This window comes from Oryctolagus cuniculus, chromosome 16 (assembly GCF_964237555.1).
Source record: "Oryctolagus cuniculus chromosome 16, mOryCun1.1, whole genome shotgun sequence".
Classification (NCBI taxonomy): domain Eukaryota; kingdom Metazoa; phylum Chordata; class Mammalia; order Lagomorpha; family Leporidae; genus Oryctolagus; species Oryctolagus cuniculus.
Window position 1 is genome coordinate 33635556 of NC_091447.1, and position 22230 is coordinate 33657785.

Sequence of the window (22230 nt, forward strand, 5' to 3'; positions counted from 1 at the left end):
GTTCTCTCTCTCTCTCAATTAAACAAAAACAAACTTAAAAAGCTGCAAATTAAAAGGCAGGTTTAAAAACTATGTCATTCCAATACCCATTCATTGATAAAAAGAAGTTGCCACACCAGGAATAGAGGGGAACATCTTCAACTTCATAAATAGCTTGGGCAAGGAGCACTGGGTTAACGCCAGACCTAATGCTGAAGACGGAATGCTTTCCCCAGATCAAGGATGAGAAGGATACACTCTGACCCCTCTTCACTTCCCACGACAGGAAGTAATAACCACTGCAAGAAGGTAAGAAAAACAAACAGGCACACAAAGTGGAAACGAAGACATAAAACTCACTCTGTAGAGCAGATAGGATTGTTTGCAGAGTAAATCCTAAGGAATCTACAAAAAAACCTCCCAGAACTCGTAAATGTACTCAGCAAGAGTGGGACACAAGGTAAGTCAACTGCAAACAGTAATCTTATTTCCCTAAAGAAACAAGTAACAGGCAGAAACTGGAATTAAAGGCACAGTGCCATTTACAATCACTCCAAAAAAACCTGATACTCAGACATACATGTAACAAAACAGGAGAAGGATCTATATGCTGAAAATTATAAAATGCTGATTTAAAAATCAAAGATGATGTAACTAAATGCAAAGACATAGGGTTCTCACACTGTGAGACTCAATATAATAAAGATGTCAGTTCTCGCCCCAATGTGCTTCATTATATTGAGTCTTACAGCCTAGGGACACTATGGCTTTGCAAAGCTCATTAAAGACACGTTCAAGCTTACTATAAGACTTGTATGCAACACAGGGTGGGAGGAATCACTCCCTGAGCCAGAACCTGGCTGTCAGCTACAGAAACTAACACTGTGGTATTGGTAGAGAAAAGGCACCCAGGTCAGTGGCCCAGGTCCCCCTAATGACAACATTTTATAAAAGCGTAGTATGCTTTAGCATTCTGTGGTACACTGTATATCCATATAGCCCAGAATACCACAATCAGGGCACTGACACAACCGCCTATCTTATCAGTATTTCCTCAGTTTCACTTGTTCTCATTTATGAATGTGTGTGCATTTGGCATCTATAAAATTTTATCACATGTGTAAACTCATATAACTGTCAAAATCATATGATACTGTACAGTTCCATTACCAAAAGAATCACTCATGTGGCCCTTTAATCCTGGACCCCACTCCTTCAAGCATACTTCGACTCCCTGCTCCTCTGGCAACAACAAACCTAAAGTGTCATCATTTCAAAATCACACACAAACAGAACCATACAGTAGAGAACCTTTGGAGGTCGTTGTTTTTCTTTGCTTTCACGAAGCATAATTCCCAGGGGGTTCATCCAAGCTGAAGTGTTTGTCCCTCCCATTGCCGAGTATACTCCCTGGCACAGACACTTCCCAACTTGTTGAACTCTGTTTGCTGAGGGAACAGAAACTGTAAGAGCTGCTGGACAGCCCCAGCCCCAACCCCACCTGGGAGACTTGGGGTTCCTTTGACTCAAGTCTTCTCTGTTGCCTTCATTTTCCCTTGGTGCAGAATTGCACCATTTACCTTCACTCTCGTATTCCTTGTCCAAGTTCTGTTGCCCGTGACCACGGGACATTCACGTCTCTTCCACAGTATCAAATTCTTTGGTGTTCTACCAGCTTTCGCTTTATTTCAGCTTAGAGATGATAAACTTTCAGGGAAGCTTCATCCAGTATTCGTCTCCAGCAGTGCCTCATGCAGAGCGAGGCACATTGACTAAGTGCTGAGTAGTGAGCTCACAGCGGCACGCCCTTCACCTCAGTACCAGCACCTTAAGTTCACAAACAGCTTCTGCCCCTCTTTCTGTTAGAGTCTTTAAACTGCTGAGCACTAAATAAATAAGAGCTAAAGTGAATCTGTAAAGCCTATGAAACATGATGCTTAACGGCCCTATTGGTAATCACTAGGCTAATCCTCTGCCTGTGGCACCTGCACACCTGGTTCTAGTCCCGGTCGGGGCACCGGATTCTGTCCCGGTTACCCCTCTTCCAGGTCAGCTCTCTGCTGTGGCCCGGGAGGGCAGTGGAGGATGGCTCAAGTGCTTGGGCCCTGCACCCGTGTGGGAGACCAGGAGGAAGCACCTGGCTCCTGGCTTCGGATCAGCGCAGCGCACCGGCTGTGGCAGCCATTTGGGGGTGAACCAATGGAAGGAAGACCTTTCTCTCTGTCTCTCCCTCTCTCTCTCTCACTGTCTAACTCTGCCTGTCCAAAAAAAAAAAAAAAAAAAAAAAAAAAAGAATCAATAGAATGAAAGAATTATGCTCAAAGCTTGCTTGTGGCTTTCTGACAAACTTAACTGCTGTATATGCTAAGATACTTCTTCCACACTTTGATTCACCCAAATAGCCAATGTGGCAATTTACACTTTTATTCATTCCAGATCCAATTTGTGGGAGAAAAGACCAGGATGGGCCATCACTATGCTACCTGGCATCACTCATTCACTAACCTAGGTTACATATTAAGGTTTGAGTGCTTTCTGACTCACAATGTAGACAGATTGCTATCTGTTACAACATTATAACAGGAATCATGACATTATAATAAATGGGAAATCAAAATGTGTTCAGCCCTCACCTGAGGTCTGGGAACAAGCCCCAAATTCTAACACCAAGCGCTATAATGACTAGTCGGATGTCCCTCTGAATATGAGAGTATCTCTCATTTCTCAAATGCCTGTTCCCAGTGTGTGCTGTCACTTCTGAATATTTCTATTACTTTCTAAAATCTTCAAACATTAGAAATAATAAAAGCAGCTTCCAGGGGCTCCGTGCGCACCTGTGGTTTCGCGTGTTTTCCCCTTGAGCTCTAAACTAAAACGAAAGACACACAAATAGAGGGGAGGGGAGCTAGCTTTACAAGAAGGCAAAAAGGCTCAGATAATTGGCACGTTGTTCGCCGGGCGTGCCCACTGGCACAAGCCCTCCCGTGGGGAGGCGGACAGTCAGGAAGTTTACGAGTAAAAGTAGAAGGTGGAAAGAGTGGGACACACAGGGCCCAGTGTCCTGCTGGCCTGGCAGCACCGCCGCCCAAAATAATTGCTCCTGCCCAAGGAGCCGTCCTGTTCCACACAGTGTCCTTGTTCAACTAAATAACAAATTCACCAGCAATAGCCATGCAACCCGCCTAAATAATGAACTACATCACGCGCAGCTATTTATTTCCACAGATGATACCTGTGTTTTTCACCCTGTTCCATAGAAGCTCAGCAGCTCCCACATCAACACAAGGGTTTGTTTGCCAGCCCCGCAAACAGCCTCGTGCGGGCCGAGTCCCGGCGCCAAAGGGCCTGGAAGACAAATCCCCGCACTTGGCGCAGAAACACGAACTTCGTGCCCAACGCACATACTCAGGTTTGGATATTTGACTTCCCGCCCGCGGCGGCAAAGGTGTTTAACTTCATCTCCGCCCTGACAGGGAAGACCAGGACTGAACTTGTCGCGGGGCGAGCCGAGCTCCTCAGGGTGCAGCGGCCCTGGGCGGGAGCAGGCCGGCAGCCCACGAATGGCCCTGACCGAGGTCAACGCCAAGGGAAAGCCTATCCTGGGCGGGCCCGAGCCCCACCTTTGCAGCCTTCCGCGGGCCAGGAGGTGGCCAGCCGCCCGGGGAGGGCCGGTGGACGCACGACGGGCGTGGAGGTGTCCAGCCAAGCCCGTTTTGGGGTTCCCACTCTCCCTCCAGCCCGCACATCTCACACCCCCAGCTTTTCCGCCTCTGTCCGCCGTGGGCGCGTCCCGGGCACCTGGCGCCGCCTTACCGAGCCAGAAGTGCAGGCGGTAGGCGAAGCCCCGGCTCGTCTGGACCGTGTGCAGCACCAGGTAGGCATCCCCGACGTAGAAGTCTCCGTGGGCGCTCTCGGGCACGGGCGCCAGCTCCAGCTGCTCGACCCGCCACACCTGCAGCCCCGCCTGCTTGCCGGCGCGCGCGAACTCCTCGTGGTACAGCTCCCGGGCCATGGCTCCCACCGGCACCCGGCTGACCCTGGCGTCCGAGGGACCCGCGGCCACTTTATAGGGTTCACCCGCGGGGAGGCGGGGCCTGCACGCCGGCTGCGAGCCGGGGCGGGAGTGGCTCCCCGGGAGGCGGCGGCTCCGCGCACCAAGCGCAGCGCGTCTCCCACACTCCCGCGCCGCGAGCGGAATCAGCCTCCGCGAAATCTCCAGCTTCCGAGGGAACTGACAGAAGATATTCTAACAGAGGGAGGCCTTGAACGACTATGAGCGCTTGGCACGCGCCCCGCTTGCCCTGCTCCGGCCAGACCAGTTACTTCTGGGTCTTCCAGGGGCCTCCAGCCTAGGAGCGGGACCTGCTCTTCCTGGCCCTGGAGCAGGTCTTAGAACAAGGCTTCCTGTGCACCTGCCCTTAGGGAGCAGAGCGGTTGCTGGAAGAAGTTTAATGCACTTTTTAAAAAATTTGGCTCTCCAAGTAACAGTCGTTCTAATCATCAGTTCCATCTTTTCATGGACCAGCCTCTCCGTCCCTGATGGCTGAAGCGTCACCCTGTCTTGAAGTCCCTGTTTGAAAATCCCTCGCGAAACAGCGCGTGTCAAGGTTCCCAGCTGACCTGGCCCTGGGTGGGGACAGAGCTCTGTAAATCCGCAGGAGTGTGACAGCTGTAGTTAAGCTCTCTCGCCATCTGCCTTCTTTGGGAAATTACTTGCGGGGAGGTGGGGAGGAGCAGCTGCTGCTCTCCTGAGGGCTGTTTGTGGCTGTCATTTTTATGCCTGGCTTCCCTTTTGAGTTGCCTATTACCTGGCTGCAAGGTGTTGATTTTCTTATTGTCTTACCTACAGAGTTTGTCACTGTAGCATGGGAAAAGCATGGTAGAATCTGGATGGGAAATGTCTCTTTAGTTTGCATTCATTTAATAGCAGCAGATGTTACGACAAAGGGCTCTACTGTTACTGCATATTTTTCCATTGAAGTCTCTCTAATTCTTTGCAGTTTAATGATAGGTACGTGTATCTCACCATCTCCCTTAATGCATTTTTTAAAAGAATTATTTTATTTATTTGAAAGTCAAGAGTTATACACACAGAGAGAGAGGCCTTCCATCCGCTGGTTCACTCACCAAATGACCACAATGGCCAGAGCTGAGCTGATCCAAAGCCAGGAGCCAGGAGCTTCTTCTGGGTCTCCCACGCAGGTGCAGGGTCCCAAGAACTTGGGCCATTTTCTACTGCTTTCCCAGGCCATAGCAGAGAGCTGGATGGGAAGAGGAGCAGCTGGGACTCGAACCGGTGCTCATATGGGATGCTGGCGCTGCAGGCTGGGGCTTTAACCTGCTGTGCCACAGTGCCAGACCCCCTTAAAGCATTTTAATTCCGTCATTCTCTGCTCCCAGTGCTCTTGCTGTGCTTTGTGTTATAGCGGTTACCCCACTCAGCTGTGTGTTTTCACTCACAAGATCGAGGGCTCCTTGAGATTCATGCTCATTATTTTATTCCCTGGCTTCATGGTGATATTTGTTCAACAGCAATGCCTGAGTTGTTGGTTTTGCTGGTAAATGCATTCATTTTTCCATGAGTTTACCAATTCTCACATCCTTGGAAGAAATAGCCAATGGGTTTCACGGGAGTCAGGAAGTTTGAGGTACTGGACCATGGTGTTGAATTCAATGTAGGTGTTCCAGAATGTTAACGCCCAAGGAGACACTTTGCAGTTTAACCCTTGGAAAAAATAACAGTGTCAAGTCATGTGATTGATTCATCGTGCAAGTCATTAGAATACCTTGGCTTTACAAAAATGGCTTCACAACTGGTAGAATCCCAGAGGTGAAAGGCAACTTATTTTATTCCTGTCACTGCAGATGGCCACAGAATTGTTGAAACGAACCATATATGGAAGATAGGAAATGCACTTTTGTTCCTGAAGAAGGAACTGCCTGAACTGTTATTTTTTGGAAATCATGAAAGGGTAACTAAAAATGCACTTTTTTCTGGTAGTTCTATGAAATGATAATTTGTTTGATTTGCCAAGTAATTTGAGAAGATGATCATGGAACCAGAAGTCAGAGGACAGAAGCATGTGATGATTAAGAGATTATGTACATCGAAGTCCGAGCACATAGTCAATAAACACAGTCAATGATCAGCAAGTGCCCTTAGCTCCAGAGCCTCGCAAGGCTTTGTGATGATTTAAAGATGAAAACAGGCTCAAGGAGGCGCCTCTTCATCCTTCCTGGCCACACCAGATAGAGTAGAATTTTTACAAACTCACTTGTTTTTAAGAGGCTTCAATCAGGATATGGAATTTCCCTCTTATGAATCAGTTAATTCAAAATTACTTCAGATTAATTAATTAATTAATTCAAAATTAATTCAGATTTTCTAAATCTGTTTACCACAGCAGAATTCAAGACCATGAAAGCCTTTACCTTAGTACTCAGTCATGCAGTATGCCTTTATCATTATCGCCAGTACCTCCTTAGTATCATAAGTAATTTTTTTATTATTATTATTTTTTTGACAGGCAGAGTGGACAGTGAGAGAGAGAGAGACAGAGAGAAAGGTCTTCCTTTGCCGTTGGTTCACCCTCCAATGGCTGCCACGGCCGGCGCGCTGCGGCCAGTGCACCGCGCTGATCCGATGGCAGGAGCCAGGTGCTTCTCCTGGTCACCCATGGGGTGCAGGGCCCAAGCACTTGGGCCATCCTCCACTGCACTCCCGGGCCACAGCAAAGAGCTGGCCTGGAAGAGGGGCAACTGGGACAGAATCCGGCGCCCCCACTGGGACTAGAACCTGGTGTGCCAGCGCCGCAAAGCGGAGGATTAGCCTAGTGAGCCACGGCGCCGGCCTCATAAGTAATTTTGATACTATGCAATTAGTATTATTATATAGGCAGTTGCTAACCCCTGTGAGATTATTGACAGAAGACATCATCCTTCCTTTAGAAATGTACATATTAGAGAATGCTTATGACTGAAAGAAAAGGTGAAATCCTCATGGAGATTTATGATTTAAAATGATAATATTCCCTTTATGCTTACGTTTTAGTAAATAGAGATCAGATAGTTTTAAATGCTATAAAATTGAGGCTAAAACTACTGAAGACTATAGCAACATTTTTTAATGCCTGATTTTTCCAAATGTTTCTAATTGCTAATAAACACAATTAGCATTTTATTCAGTCTTATTTTGTTCGTTTGTAACCCTGGATTTATCAGTTTGTGACAAGTAAATTTAGATTTTTGGGGACTATGTCCACACTGTTTGAATGTCAGAACTGTGATACAAGGGGCTGGCACTGTGGCTCACTTGGCTAATCCTCCGCCTGCGGCACTGGCATCCCATATGGGCGCCGGGTTCTAGTCCTAGCTGCTCCTCTTCCAGTCCAGCTCTCTGCTGTGGCCCTGGAGGGCAGTGGAGGATGGCCCAAGTGCTTGGGCTCCTGCACTTGTGTGGGAGACCAGGAAGAAGCACCTGGCTCCAGGCTTTGGATCGGTGCAGCGGCCATTTAGGGGGTGAACCAATGGAGGGAAGATCTTTCTTTATGTCTCTATGTCTCTCACTGTCTGTAACTCTACCTGTCAAATAAATCAATAAACTAGAAAAGAAAGTCACCTTCTTTAAAAAAAAAAAAAAAAAAAAAGAACTGTGATACTATAGAAAATGTTGGAAGTCAGACAGGATCAGATTATCAAAGGCTAATGCATTCGCTGAAGCTAAAAGGAAGGTAGTTCCCAAGAGTTTTCCTTATGCCGGCCAGGGATCACTTCCTCTAACTAGCTCTCTTCTTGACTCAACATTCCTTTTATGAGTTCAAGTTCAGCAACTCGACTGGTGTTCCTTTTACTCTTGGCTTCCCCTTCTCTTGGTATTTTGAGCTTTCCCCGAAACCATGAGTTTCTAGGGACTATCCAAATTGATGGGAAGTATTTTTGAAACTATCTTGTTACATATTTCAGAAAACACTGTATTTGGAAGCCTGGCAAAGGGAACTGCATCGCCTCCATGTCTACCCAGCTCCTCTGGTGAAATGACAAGGATCAGGGCTAGGCTGTTCAACTCCGGTTCTGTGGACACCAGGTGCCTCTAGCCCAGGCCTTCTGAGGGAAGGTGGAAGCCCCTTTGTTTCACCAAAGAAGTCTTTGGGCACGGGGACACTTGGGATGGTTTTTAAAAAAATGATTGAACATTTAAAAAATTTTCCACTATTTTTATTTGAATATTTGTTGGGCATTTTTATGATTACAGTAGTTATATATGTTTACTGAAGACAGTTTTGAAAATACCAACTGCAATTAAGATTAAAATTATCCCTAGTCATATATCCCGGGATGTGCTCTGACAACGTTTGAGACAAAATTAGGTCATGATAAGAATACCTTACATTTTTTTAAAAAGATTTTATTTATTTATTTGTTTGAGAGGTAGAGTTACAGACAGTGAGAGGGAGAGACAGAGAAAGGTCTTCCTTCCCCTGGTTCACTCCCCAAATGGCCGCAAAGGCCGGAGTTACACCGATCCGAAGCCAGGAGCCAGGAGCTTCCTCTGGGTCTTCCACGCGGGTGTAGGGGCCCAAGGAATTGGGCTATCTTCTACTGCTTTCCCAGGCCATAGCAGAGAGCTGGACTGGAAGAGGAGCAGCTGGGACTAGAACTGGCACCGATTTGGGATGCCAGCACTTCAGGCCAGGGCATTAACCTACTGCGCCACAGTGCCGGCCCCAAGAATACCTTACATTTTGATTTCTAATTTATCACCTATTGATACACAGATCCTTCGAGTGGGTGAGGCTGAAGACAGTGTAGAATTTTTAAAAATTGTATACTTCCCATTGAGAAACACGACTTGTTAGATTGTTTTATGAATTATATGCATCCATCTCACATCTTTCTTGCTCTCTTCTTAAACATTGCATTGTTTAAGAAGCCAATGCTCATCTTTGGCCCATCAAATTCTATGTCTTCAACCATTTGATGCGTATTCTTTTCAAATTTTTGAGTTGATACAGACATAGCCATACTTTATCTTCCTATCTGTCTGTCTCTGTCCATCCATCCACCTGTGCCATGCTGGGTTAGTGGTTAAGACTACAAACTCTGGAGCCAGCTCTTGTGATTTTGGGTCCCTGCTCCCCAATTCCAACCACATAACCTGGCAAGTTACTGTGCACCTCATTTTTCTCACCTCTAAAGTGGGAAAACCATGTGATAGGATTGTTGTGAGGATTGAATAAATTAATACAGATAAAGTTCTTTAAACAATCCTTTCCAATTAGTAAAACTCTCAATAAGTGTGTATTATTATTATTCACATATAATCACATCTACCTATATGCTTTTCAACCAAAGTGGAGTTGGTGTATTGCTTGTTTTAAAAAAGTTCAAAGACTACAAAGTCTTCAGGTAAGCATGTACAAATTCACCTCATTAAAATTAATGATTTTGTGTTCTATTATATTAATGTACCATTTCCTTATATATGTACTTTTAGCTGTTTCCAAATTCACCAATTCAATCATTCAAATAATGTCAAAACAGCCTTTCATTAATATTTTATATATATGTCATTTATGTTACTATTTCTGTAAGAGAGAGATTGATCCTCCATCTGCTGGTTCACTTCCCAGGTGGCTGCAGTGGATGGAGCTGAGTCGGTCCAGAGCCAGGAGCCAGGATCTTCTTCAAGGTGTCTCATGTGGGTACAGAGGCCAAGCCCTTGGGCCATCCTCCTCTGCTCTCCCAGGCCATTAGGGAGCTGCATCAGAAGTGGAGCAGCCAGGACTCAAATGGGCATCCTCATGGGAAGCTGGCACCACAGGCAACAGCTTCACCCACTACACCACAGTGCTGGCCCCTTGAACTACATTTTTAACATTTGTGACAAATACTTCTCCTTTCAGATGGATTCCAAATGTGATTTATCATCCTCTGCTTTTCCCTTTTAGGAAAGTCTTCCTAACCCAGAGCTAAATACCATTCTATTTTCATATGCTCCATTATAGTAATAATGATAATAACTTTGGAGCTTTGTATCTTTTCCTTAAATAAACAACAAGAAACATTTATTTATTTTTAGATAAATAGCAATATACATTTAGTCCCACATGAAATATGTATACATATGTATTTGTGTTATTGTATAATGTACAGATATTTTTCACACACATGGAGAGCTGTATTTCTCAATATTTGTTCAATAACCTGTATATGATACAATAATATATATTGATTTTAAATATATTTATTATTCACAAAATTCTTATTTCTCAACTTTCTATTTAACCTACTGATTTATTAATTTATATGTAGGAAGCTTTTTTTTTTTTAAAGATCTATTTATTTATTTGAAAGGCAGAGTTACAGAAAGGCAGAGGCATAGAGAGAGGTCGTCCATCTGCTGGTTCTCTCCCCAGATGGCCCAACAGCTGGAACTGAGTGGATCCTAAGCCAGGAGCTTCTTCCAAGTCTCCTACATGGGTGCAGGGGCCCAAGGACTTGGGCCATCTTATTCTGCTTTCCCAGGCCACAGCAGAAGTTGGATGGGAAGTGGAGCAGCTGGGACTCAAACCAGTGCACATAAAAGATGCCAGTGCTGCAGGTGGCGGCTTTATCCGCTAAGCAACAGTGCTGGCCCCAACGTGCTTCTTTTATCACACAATTATTTTTCACCCTTAATTTCTATAATGGTGGTTCCTCACTGTTTTTTTTTTCCAAAACTTTATCAATATTTACATTTAGTTCCACATGAAATTAAAAATCAAACATTACATTTTAACACTCTGGAAAAATAGCATAATCTCAGTACCTGGCCATGTACTGATACTTAGCAGTCAATAATATTTCACAATTTTTAAAAAAAGTTTTATCCTAGACATTTATAATTGAATAGAATACATTTTTCATAATATTCTAAGCAACAAATACTGATTTATTTGAAATCAAAGATAAAAATTGATGTAATTATAGAAAGTATAAAAATGCCAAAATTAATACAAGAAATAGAAATTCTTAATTGAACAATGTATGGTAAATAAACTGTTTCTTTTTTTTGACAGGCAGAGTTAGACAGTGAGAGAGAGAGAGAGACAGAGAGAAAGGTCTTCCTTCCGTTGGTTCACCTCCCAAATGGCTGCCGTGGCCAGCACGCTGCGCTGATCTTGAAGCTAGGAGCCAGGTGCCTCCTACTGGTCTCCCATGCAGATACAGGGGCCCAAGGACCTGGGCTATCTTCCACTGCCTTCCTGGACCACAGCAGAGAGCTGGCCTGGAAGAGGAGCAACCGGAACAGAACCGGCATCCCAAATAGGACTAGAACCCGGTGTGCCAGCGCCACAGGCAGAGGATTAGCCTAGTGAGCTGCTGTGCCGGCCATAAATAAACTATTTTAAAAGCAAAAGCTTTGCTCCTATAAAGTACTAGGCCCTAGAAGTTTATCATGTGAGTCTTACCACATATATTTCCTATTTTACACTAGTTGAGCTAGAAAACAAAAAAAAGACAAACTGCTAAAATTGTTTTTATGTGACTATTATAACTATACACTTTAATAAAGACAGTTCACATAAATTATGGTTCAGTTTCATTTGTGAATATCAACACCAATATAATAAAATTTTTTCTTTAAACCAAATTCATTTGTTTTTTTTTTTAAATGAATTTGGTTTTTCTGGGAATTTCACTTTATTTCTATATATACCTAGTGAACTACATTTTTAAAAAAAAATATTTATTTATCTACCTGAAAGGCAGAGTTAAAATTTAAACCAAATTTATTTTGGTTTAAAGAAAACAACTATTTTATCCAAATAGAGAAAGAAAGAATAAAAGCTCTTCTGTTCAAAAATCTTAGAAAACTATGTGAAAGAGGATTTTCTTTTCTAAAAAAACATTTTTTATTTGAAAGGCAGAGTTAGGGAGAAAGAGAGACAGAAATCTTCTATCCACTGGTTCACTTCCAATTTTCTCAATATAATTATATAATAATGAATTATAGCAATAACATATTAAATAGAGAACATTAGGGAACATTTCATTGAAGTTTGGTTTTAAAAAAACTGGGAAATCCACCATCTCCACTGTCTAACAGGGAGAAGAACTCTTGGAGAATGCAAAGGCCAGGAAAAGTAAAAAGGTATTAGTAATTGCTAGGAAAAATTAAAATTCACTATTTGTTGATGATAATCATGTAAGTAAAAAGCTAAATTAATAGGACTGACAAATTAATAGAACTGAAAGGAAAATTCAGTGATTATTGAGTGATTGCCATAAATATCAGATCAGAAAGATCCAAATTCATTACACTGATTGTCTCTGTGAGCTCAGAGTAGAAAGAAATTTCATAAACAAAACCAAGAATTTTGAAGTATGAAAGGAAAAATTGATAGCTTTAACCTCATTAAACTGAAGATGTAGTTTCGAAATAGAACAAAGACAATGTTCAGTGATGGTTGATAGAATGTGCAGAAACATACAATTCTTTTCATTTTATGAATTACCAACTATATTGAGAACATATATAGGCCGGCGCCGTGGCTCACTTGGCTAATCCTCTGCCTGCGGCACTGGCACCCCGGGTTCTTGTCCTGGTTGGGGCGCTGGGTACTAGTCCCGGTTGCTCATTTTCCAGTCCAGCTCTCTGCTGTGGCCCGGGAGGGCAGTGGAGGATGGCCCAAGTGCTTGGGCCCTGCACCTGCATGGGAGACCAGGAGGAAGCACCCGGCTCCTGGCTTTGGATAGGCGCAGCGTGCTGGCCATAGCGGCCACTTGGGGGGTGAACCAATGGAAAAAGGAACACCTTTCTCTCTGTCTCTCTCTCACTATCTATAACTCTTTCTCTGTCTCTCTTTCTCACTGTCTAACTCTGCCTGGCAAAAAATAAAAATAAATAATAAAAAGAGAATATATACAAATACAAAGGACTCAGCAAGAGGGAAGCTAAATAACAGAAATGTAATTTGTGAATATGGAGTGATCTGAAAGACCATGAAGTATATGAAGAATGTTCAGTGATTTGGTCCTCACTATTAATGGAAGGAACCACATAGTCAATATTTGAATGCTTACCACGGCCAGGCATTATTCTAAGTTCTTTTAAAATTATAACTGCCCTGCTCCTTGTAATACCACTAAGAGTTGTGTATCACTATCTCATTTTACAGATCAGGGATCAGGAACAGAAAGCTACTCTAGCAGTAAGTGCTAGTCCTAGGACTAGAATCCAGTTGGGCTTGCTTTGAGCCCACGCCCCTAACCATTGCAACAGACATTTGTCCACTGTTCTGCTGTACACTGCTTATAGTTGTAAGTTTGTTAAAAATGAGACAGATCCTATGTAAGAAGTTCTTTGATGTCAACAGCTGGCAAAGGAGAAACTTTGTATATAGAGAGGGGCAACTCTAACATTATGTAACCCTTTGGAAAATAATCTGGCACTGTTTAGTGAAGAATGTAGGGCCACCCTTTGTGCCCCGAGTTCCACCTTGGTGTGTGTTCTCAAAGCTCTTTCTCACAGATGCACAAGAAGACATGCACAATGATGCTCACTAGAGTATGCTGTGAGAGAAAGAAGCTGGAAGCAACCAGGAGATTAAAAGTAGGTAAATGTATGAATAAAATGTGACATATGATCTATGTGAAAGAAATGATGTACAGAGTCAGAGGTGATTAACAACATGGCAGGGATAGCAGTGTAGGGAAACTCAAACCTAGAAGGCTAAATAAGATATAAGAAAGAGAATGCAATTCCATTTTTGCAGTTGAAAGCCCACTTATATGAATGAAAACGAATTTTGTAGATGTGCATACCTGCACATGACTGTGAACAATGTGGAATGTGGCTTGGAGGAGTATATTTTCATTGCATGTGAGTGGGTGCCTGTAGGGATCGGGGCGGGGGGGGGGGGATTGATGATGGAGCAATGAATGGGAACCGTCATGAAATAAAACACAAAAGAGGGAAGTCAATGATTGTTAATAAGTCAGTCATGAACCAAAGTGTAATACCAGCTCAGTTCTGGGAGAGCCAGAATCCCAGTGCAAAACAAAATACAGTGACAAAAAAATTTAATGTATCTCTATAGGTAAGTAAAAGTTTTTTAATGTTTATATATTGATATTTAAAATTTAGATATTTTAATTAAAATTGCTTAGGGATTTAAAAAATATTTAAAGAAATATAATATTCTTTAGAAGACCTAAAGAATATTAGAGAATTACTATAGATAAATATATCCCAATAGTCCTTTATTCTGAAATATAATTAGATTTTTTCCTGGGCATGCTTTTAGCTTGTGTGACCTCTCCCATACCCTCCCACACAACAATTTTTTCCCTTTAGGAGTGTTTTACATGAACTCTGAAACCTGAGTTACTAATTGACCATTTTATTGCCATCTAGATTAAGAATTTGTAGGAAAATGCTTGTTCGTATGACCTGAAATCTTGTAGCCTTCCAAACTACCGTTACAAAAGTTTCAAGTAATTGAGAATAGTATACCTTATATTGCATGCATTCTGGCACTTTTATCTAATTTTAAAGCTTGTCCTACCCACTCAACATGTTTGATTGCTGATTCCAGGAAACAGGAAGAAGGAAACTGCTTGTTAAAGACCTAAATACAGAAAAATGAGGCAAGGAGTTTCTTTCCATTCACTTCTATTTCCAATGGTCTTAATCACATAAAATCCTCTTGTATTTATGGCCTTTGATTTGTGGTCACAATATTTAGTTACTTAAACAATGACAATGTGAAGTTGCAACATCTATAGTTCTTAAGTGTAAGAGGTACAAAAAAAAAAAAAAACAATTAGAGTTGTAAAATGTTTAAGCATAAAGTGATGTTGTATCTGGGATTTATTCTGAAGTGTTCCAGGAATAAAGCTGGGGAGGCATGGATGACATAGAGTTGCCCAACGGATGATCACTGATGCTGATTGATGGGGTGATAGAGGTGCATGCTTCTTTTAGGTCCACCCTTCTTTATGTTTAAAAATATCCATTATAGTTTCTCAAAATAAGACAAACTTGGGGCTTTGTGTGGTTTTTAAAATCATCTAGCCGTAATTACCTTCTGAAATGTTTATGAAGTGAATTACAGGCTCTCAGAGCTGGACACACTTGTAAACACTTGTGATGCCAGTCTACTGGGCCAGACATGCTCAAGCTGAAACCCTTCTACCAAACAACTAGGGGTTAAGGGCTGCTTTCCCTGTGAAGTCATGCATACCTTTTTTTCCAAGTTTGTGTAGGGCAGCTCTCAGAGATGTAAATTTCCCACTCATCAAGCAATTTCGGAATTAAACGATCAAATCATGACTACTTATTATCATCAAGTAACTTTGTGAAGGAGAGAACGTTTGTTTTCCAATTTCTAAAAGGCAGCACAGAGATCAATTACCATAAAAGAGATTAGTGAGTGAAATTGAGCTATGGAAATATCTACTGAATAGTTTTAGGGAGACCTTTCTACTCCTCATGTAGGATCTCTGTCCTTAATGTGTTGTACAATGTGTTAATGCTGTAACTAATACTCAGATAGTACTTTACACTTTGTGTTTCTGTGCGGGTGCAAAGAAAGAGTAGAATAAAAACATACCTCTCTTTATGCATCAAATTTTGTAGAGGAATAAGTCAAATTCTTAGTAATTTACGAGGCTTAGTTTAGCAGAGTTAACATTTCAGTGTCAGTGATAAAATTGGAGATGAAAAGCCATTGGAAACTTATTTTCCTTTCTTGGCTTACATAAATTCTAGAGGCAGTCAAGAATCCAGACTCTGAAATTAACTACCTGGATTTGATTTCCAGATGCTCCATTCATAAATTATGTGGTCTTTGGTAAATATTTATTCTCGTCAACCTCACCATTTATACAATAGTGATGATGAATGCATATCAAACACTTTTATATTAAGAGATATGTTCAGGGGCCGGTGCTGTGGCACAGTGGCTTAACAGCCTGGCCTGAAGTGCCAGCATCCCATATGGGCGCCAGTTCGAGACCCAGCTGCTCCACTTCCAATCCAGCTCTGCTATGGCGTGGGAAAGCAGTAGAAGATGGCCCAAATCCTTGGGCCCCTGCACCCATGTGAGAGACTCGGAAGAAGCTCCTGGCTCCTGGCTTCAGATCAGCACAGCTCCGGCTGTTGCAGCCAATTGGGGAGTGAACCATTGGATGGAGAACCTCTCTCTCTCTCTCTCTCTCTCTCTCTCTCTCTCTCTCTGTGTGTGTGTGTGTGTGTGTGACTCTGACTTTTAAATAAATAATCTTATTAAAAAAGAGAGAGAGATGTTCATTGTTGGACTGCACATAGCAGGTGCATAACAAATAACTATTTATTTATAGAATGCGCTCAAAAAAGTAATTATCTTCTCTAGAAGAGAAATTCTATTTAAAGTATATAGCAATTAATTTGTGTATTTGGCACAATAATTGATTTGAAAAACTTCTTGGAGAAGTATTTGTAAAAATGCAACATGTAGCTGTGTAGTTGAAAGATTCTGAAAGCTGTCCTGAAATTCACTAAAAAATACAAAGTTTTCTCATTGGAAAACTATTTCCTTTGGGCTTTAACCCAAAGGAAATTTGGTTTGAATTAACATTGGGAATCACTGCTCTTTTTACTCTAAAACAAATGCTTGATAGTCTCCACATAACTCTGAGAATGACATAATTTAATATTTTTTACAGTTATTTTCCTAAAACTCACTCAAAATTTTAACAAAGCCCAAAACTTTCATAAAGAGAAATATGGGGTCCAGTGCTCTCGAGTCGTAGGTGAAGACACCATCTGCAGCACTGGCCTCCCATATGGGTGCCTGGGAGTTCCCGCTGCTCCTCTTCCTTTCTGTCTCCCTGCTAATGAGCCTGGGAAAGCCGAGGAAGATGATCCAAGTGTCTGGGTCCCTGCCACCCACATGGGAGTCCCGAATGGAGCTTCCGGCTCCTGACTTTGACATAGCCTAGCCCTGGCCATTGCAGCCATTTGGGGAGTGAACAAGTGGATGGAGGAGCTCCCTTTCTGTAACTCTACCTTTCAATAAATAAATAAATACATACATAAATGTTTAAAAAAAGAAATATGAGGGGCCGGCACCGTGGCTCACTTGGTTAATCCTCCACCTGCGGTGCTGGTATCCCATGTGGGCGCAGGGTTCTAGTCCTGGCTGTTCCTCTTCTAGTCCAGCTCTCTGCTATGGCCTGGGAGTGCACTGGAGGATGGCCCAAGTGCTTGGGCCCTGCACCCACATGGGAGACCAGGAGGAAGCACCTGGCTCCTGGCTTCGGATCCGTGTGGTGCGCTGGCCGTAGCGGCCATTTGGAGGGTGAACCAACGGAAGGAAGACCTTTCTCTCTGCCTCTCTCTCTCTCTCACTGTCTACAACTCTACCTCTCAAAGAAATAAATAAATAAAAATTAAAAAAAAGAAACATGAGCAGAGATTATGTCTCAGCCTTTTCCAACTGCCAATACAATTTTTGGGTCCTATGAATGTGGACAGGTTCATCATTTTGCTCATCATTGCTGTACACCTTTTTGCAAGTGTAGACCACTTTTCTTCCATTGCTTTAAATGCTTTTATTAATATTCTCAGCAAGGCCATAATTGAATCTGATAAAAAGCTTCCTCAGGCATTTCTCAAAAAGTTGCATTCTTATCTAATAGGATCTTAATATTTTAAATTTACTGACCTTGCATTTGACTGCACAGGGAGATCAAAGTTAGAATTCAACTATTTCCTGTTGGGGAAGGAAAGGAGCCCAGGTCTTTAAAAAAGGCATCAAGAGACCTCAAAATGCTCTTGGTGACTGGGGAGAGACCCAGCTCCCTGGGGTCTCAACAGCACTGACCGTGGGGCCTGTGCCCTGCTTCCCTGCTGATCCAGTTCAGGGGTGCACATTCCGGAGACACTGTCACCTACTGCATGACTGGGGCAAGTCCTGATCTCTGTGGTGGCTCTGAGGACTGAGTCAGTTCCTGTACAGTACTGAAGACGGTGCTACCACAGGGTCAGAACTCAGTAACTGTTAGCTATTATTGTTTTCATAGACACATACACAGACTAACACATTTTTATGTGTATGTATGTATGTGTAAATATCTACATTTACACATAGGTACACAGAGATACACATGCATATTCACATATATGCAGCAAAATGCTACAGCTATTGCTTTTATCTTACATTTTTACTTATGTAGAACTTTCTCAGTAAATACATGCAAACTATGTCATTAAAATTACTATCTTCTAGCATATTTTATAAATCTGCCATCTTTATACTGCTGACTTTTGATTTTTCTTTTTAGATTTTTTTGCTTTACAAATAATAATTAAAGGTACAAGTTTCTATATATAACCTTGTATATGAATACCACTCTTTCTGAAAAACAAATTCTTGGAAGTGATACTGATAGATCAAATTATATTTTAATTTATTCATGTTTTTAAAAATATTTATTATTTGAAAGGCAGAGTTACATAGAGACACACAGAGAAGAGAAAGAGAGGAAGAGAAAGATCTTCCATCTGCTGATTCACTCCCCAAATGGCCACAATGGCTGGAGCTGGGCCCATCCAAAGCCAGGAGACAGGAGCTTCTTCTGGATCTCCCATATGGGTGCAGGGGCCCAAATACTTGGACCATTTTCAGTTGCCTTCTCAGGAGCGTTAACAGGGGGCTGGATCAGAAGTGGAACAGCTGGGACTCCACAACCAGCACCCATCTGCTACAATGCCGGCCTCTCAATTTATATTTGTATTTAAAATTCTAATAGTCATTCCCAAAGTGTTATCCAAATATATCATACTATTTTATATTTCTAAAATGTGTAAGGCTGATCATTTCCTTGGACCTTAACCAACACTTAATGCTACCAATTTAATTGCAAATCCAACTGGTAAACATCGTACTGCATTTGGTTTCAGTTTGCCTTTCCTGGCTAAAAGTGAAGCTGAGCATATTCCTTTATTTTTCTAGCTTTTTATAAGTATTTTGTGACTTTCATGTTCATTGTATGGTATGTTTTTCTATTGTACTTCAATCATTGTTTATATTAGAAATGTTAGGGGCAGGTGTTTGGTGCATAAGTTAAGACGCCACTTGGGACACCCACATCCCTTATCTGAGTGCCTGGGTTGGAGTCCCGGCTCCACTTCTGATTCCCGCTTTCTGCTAATGTGCACCCTGGAAACAGCAGACGATGGCTCCAGTAGTTGAATCCTTACCCCACCCCCGCCTCATGTCAGAGACCTGGATTGAGTTCCTGACTCCCAGCTTCAGCCTGGCGCAGCCCTAACCTTTGGTGAATGAATCAGCAAATCAAGATCTTATTCTGTGTGTGTCTGTCTCTGTGTCTCTGTGTGGCCCATCTCTCTACCTTCCTAATAAATGAAAGTTTATGAAGAATTAAAACATATGTTAACTCCGTGTTTCATATATAGGGTACACACATTTTACCTAGTATGTACTTGTATGCAGTAGCTGGTCTTCCCACACTGGACTTAAAATATTCTCCCATCTTCTAATCATTTTACAGCTTTACCTTTTCTCTTCAGCTATTTGGTCTACATACAAAGTCTACATATGATTCCTTATATGGTGGTTGTAAATACATAGCTTTGTTTTCATCTACATAGATTCAAATTGGTTCATCATTAAATAAACACAAAATCAGAGACAGAAATTGAAAGGTAGATAGGACTTTTTTTAAATAAAGATTTATTTATTTATGTGAAAGTCAGAGTTACACAGAGAAGAGACAGAGAGAGAGAGGTCTTCCATCTGCTGGTTCACTCCCCAGTTGACCGCAACGGCCGGAGCTGAGCCAATCCGAAGCCTGGAGCCAGGAGGTTCTTTCGGGTCTCCCATGTGGTTACAGGGGCCCAAGGACTTGGGACATCCTCTACTGCTCTCCCAGGCCATAGCAGAGAGTTGGGTCGGAAGTGGAGCAGCCGGGTCTTGATGGGATGCCGGTGCCCCAGGCCAGGGCGTTAACCCACTGTGCCACAGCGCCGGTCCCAGGTAGATAGAACTTTAAAAATTATTCATTTTGGGGTCCCATCTTGATATCTAGATGATGAAGAGCCCCCTAAAGAAAAATCCTACAGTTTAGGGTAATTTAATTAGAATATTAAGGGTGGATGATTGGTGTGAAATTGCTTCATTTGGGGCCATTTCCTGCTACCCTGCGTTAAGCAATCTGGTTGGTACTGTTTTCACACTTAGTTTCCTCCTGTAGATATTTGGCCTTCCCTGAAACCATGGATCCTTCGCAGCATTATTTAAAATACGTAGAAATTATTATTGAGCTCTTTTTCTTTTCTTTTCTATTTATTTGAGAGGTAGAGTTACAGACAGTGAGAGAGAGAGACAGAGAGAGGTCTTCCTTCCGTTGCTTCACTCCCCTAATGGCTGAGCTCTTTTTCTTTGGTGTGTATTTTATTTTTATTTTTAAATTTTAATTAGTTTTTAAGATTCAATGTGCTTTGTAGATACAATTCTAATCTAAGAACATAATGATATTCCCTTAGTTTTTCAGGTAACCTATTTTAAATTTACATTACAGTAAAAAGGCTTAATACTTCACAGAATAGGAAGTTTAACAAGTGAAAAGCAAAAAGACCTTAGTTTAGTGGGAATATAGACAATAGTTATAAACAATAATTGATTGGAAAAATAACCATTTCACCCATTTACAACAAAATATAACTACAGAACATTAAAACTCCAATAGTGTAACATTCTTAACTGTTAGTTTCACAAAGTTATAAAACAAAGTTATACAAAACTATATTTGCAGCAATACTGATACGCACATATATTTCTTTCTTTTTTCTTTCTTCCTTTTTTATTTGTTTCTTAATTTTAGCTCCCACATGTAAGGGAGAACACACAGTGTTTGTCTCTCTGGGTTTGGCTTATGTCACTCAACGTGATGTCCTCCAGTTTGTCCATTTTGCTGCAAATGACAGAATTTCATTCTTTTTTGTAGCTAATATTCCATTATCTATATATTTCACATTTTTCTTTGTCTATTCATCTGATGATGGACACCTTGGTTGACTCCAAATTTTTATAATTGTGAACAGTGCTGCTGTGAACGTGGTGGTACAGGTGTCTCTCTGATGCATTGTGTTCAAGTCTTCCTGTTACACACCCAGTAGTGGGATTGCTGGGTCATATGGCAGGTCTATCTCTAGTTTTTTAAGAAGCCTCCACACTGTTTTCCACAGTGGCTGCACTAGTTTACATTACATTCCCAACAACAGTGTGTAAATGTTCTCCTTTGTCCACATCCTTGCCAGCATTTGCTACTCTCTGTGTTTTGGATTTTAGCCATTCTGACAGGGGTAAGGTGATACGTCACTGTAGCTTTGATTTGCATTTCCCTGATGGCTGGTGATGCTGGAGATCTTTTTTAAAGATAATTTTTTCAAATTTCTGTCTGAGAAAGCTTCAGCAACTTCTTCTTTGGCTCAACCCACTTCTGAAACTAATGAAGTTTAGTATTCCATTATTACATGTCCTCTGTACATGAAGATATTAATTTGATAGGCCATGTTCATGTAGGAAAATATTTGTAATTTGAATCATCTTATACATATAGTAAAATATGTATATAGATTTGTATAGGCACATTTGAACAAAAACTTTAAAGGAATAATCTGTAGTACATGTGTTTCTTTGAAGAGGTGGTTTTAATTTTTATTAGTATTATTATTAGCATTAATTGTTTCTTTTTTACCTGTGAAATAAATCATAAGGAGTTTTAGAAATATATAAAATATAAAGAAAGTTATTTTCTAACATAATTCAGTTAAATATTTTTATGTTTGTCTTTCTAGCCTATGTATGCATATGTGATTTTTGAACAACATAAATGTTACATTGGCATAATTTTTCCTTTCAAAAAAGAATAATTAACAAGCAATACCAGAAATACTCCAGAAGCTTGCAGCATGGCCATTTTCCATTGTCTGCAAGGATGGGAATACAGATCTCATGGAGTTTTATGTCCATTTCCCATGCTCTTGAACAGTTAATCATTAATGTTCTTTGCAAGCCTCAAAGTTAAGCTGATACTTTCCTTAGACTTGCCAATAAATTAAGTGCAAGTATTTTCCCTAAAAGTTTTAATTCTTACCACACAGGGTGATATTTTTGCTTCAAGTGCAATGAGCAAGAATCTTAAAAATTTAACATTCATGATAGAGGCAAAGCAACGGAAGCACGTACTACTCCACAGCGG

General features: G+C 41.5%; 1 protein-coding gene across 1 annotated transcript in view; it reads right to left on the minus strand.

Moving 5' to 3' along the window:
• The window catches only part of SCIN (scinderin), a 67733-nt gene extending 63594 nt beyond the window's left edge, over window positions 1–4139 (minus strand). The window contains exon 1 of the mRNA XM_002713774.5: window positions 3793–4139. Within this exon, the coding sequence (XP_002713820.2) occupies window positions 3793–3991 (199 nt within the window). The 5' untranslated portion in view covers window positions 3992–4139. The remainder of the gene's footprint in view (window positions 1–3792) is intronic.
• Window positions 4140–22230: the final 18091 nt, after the last annotated feature.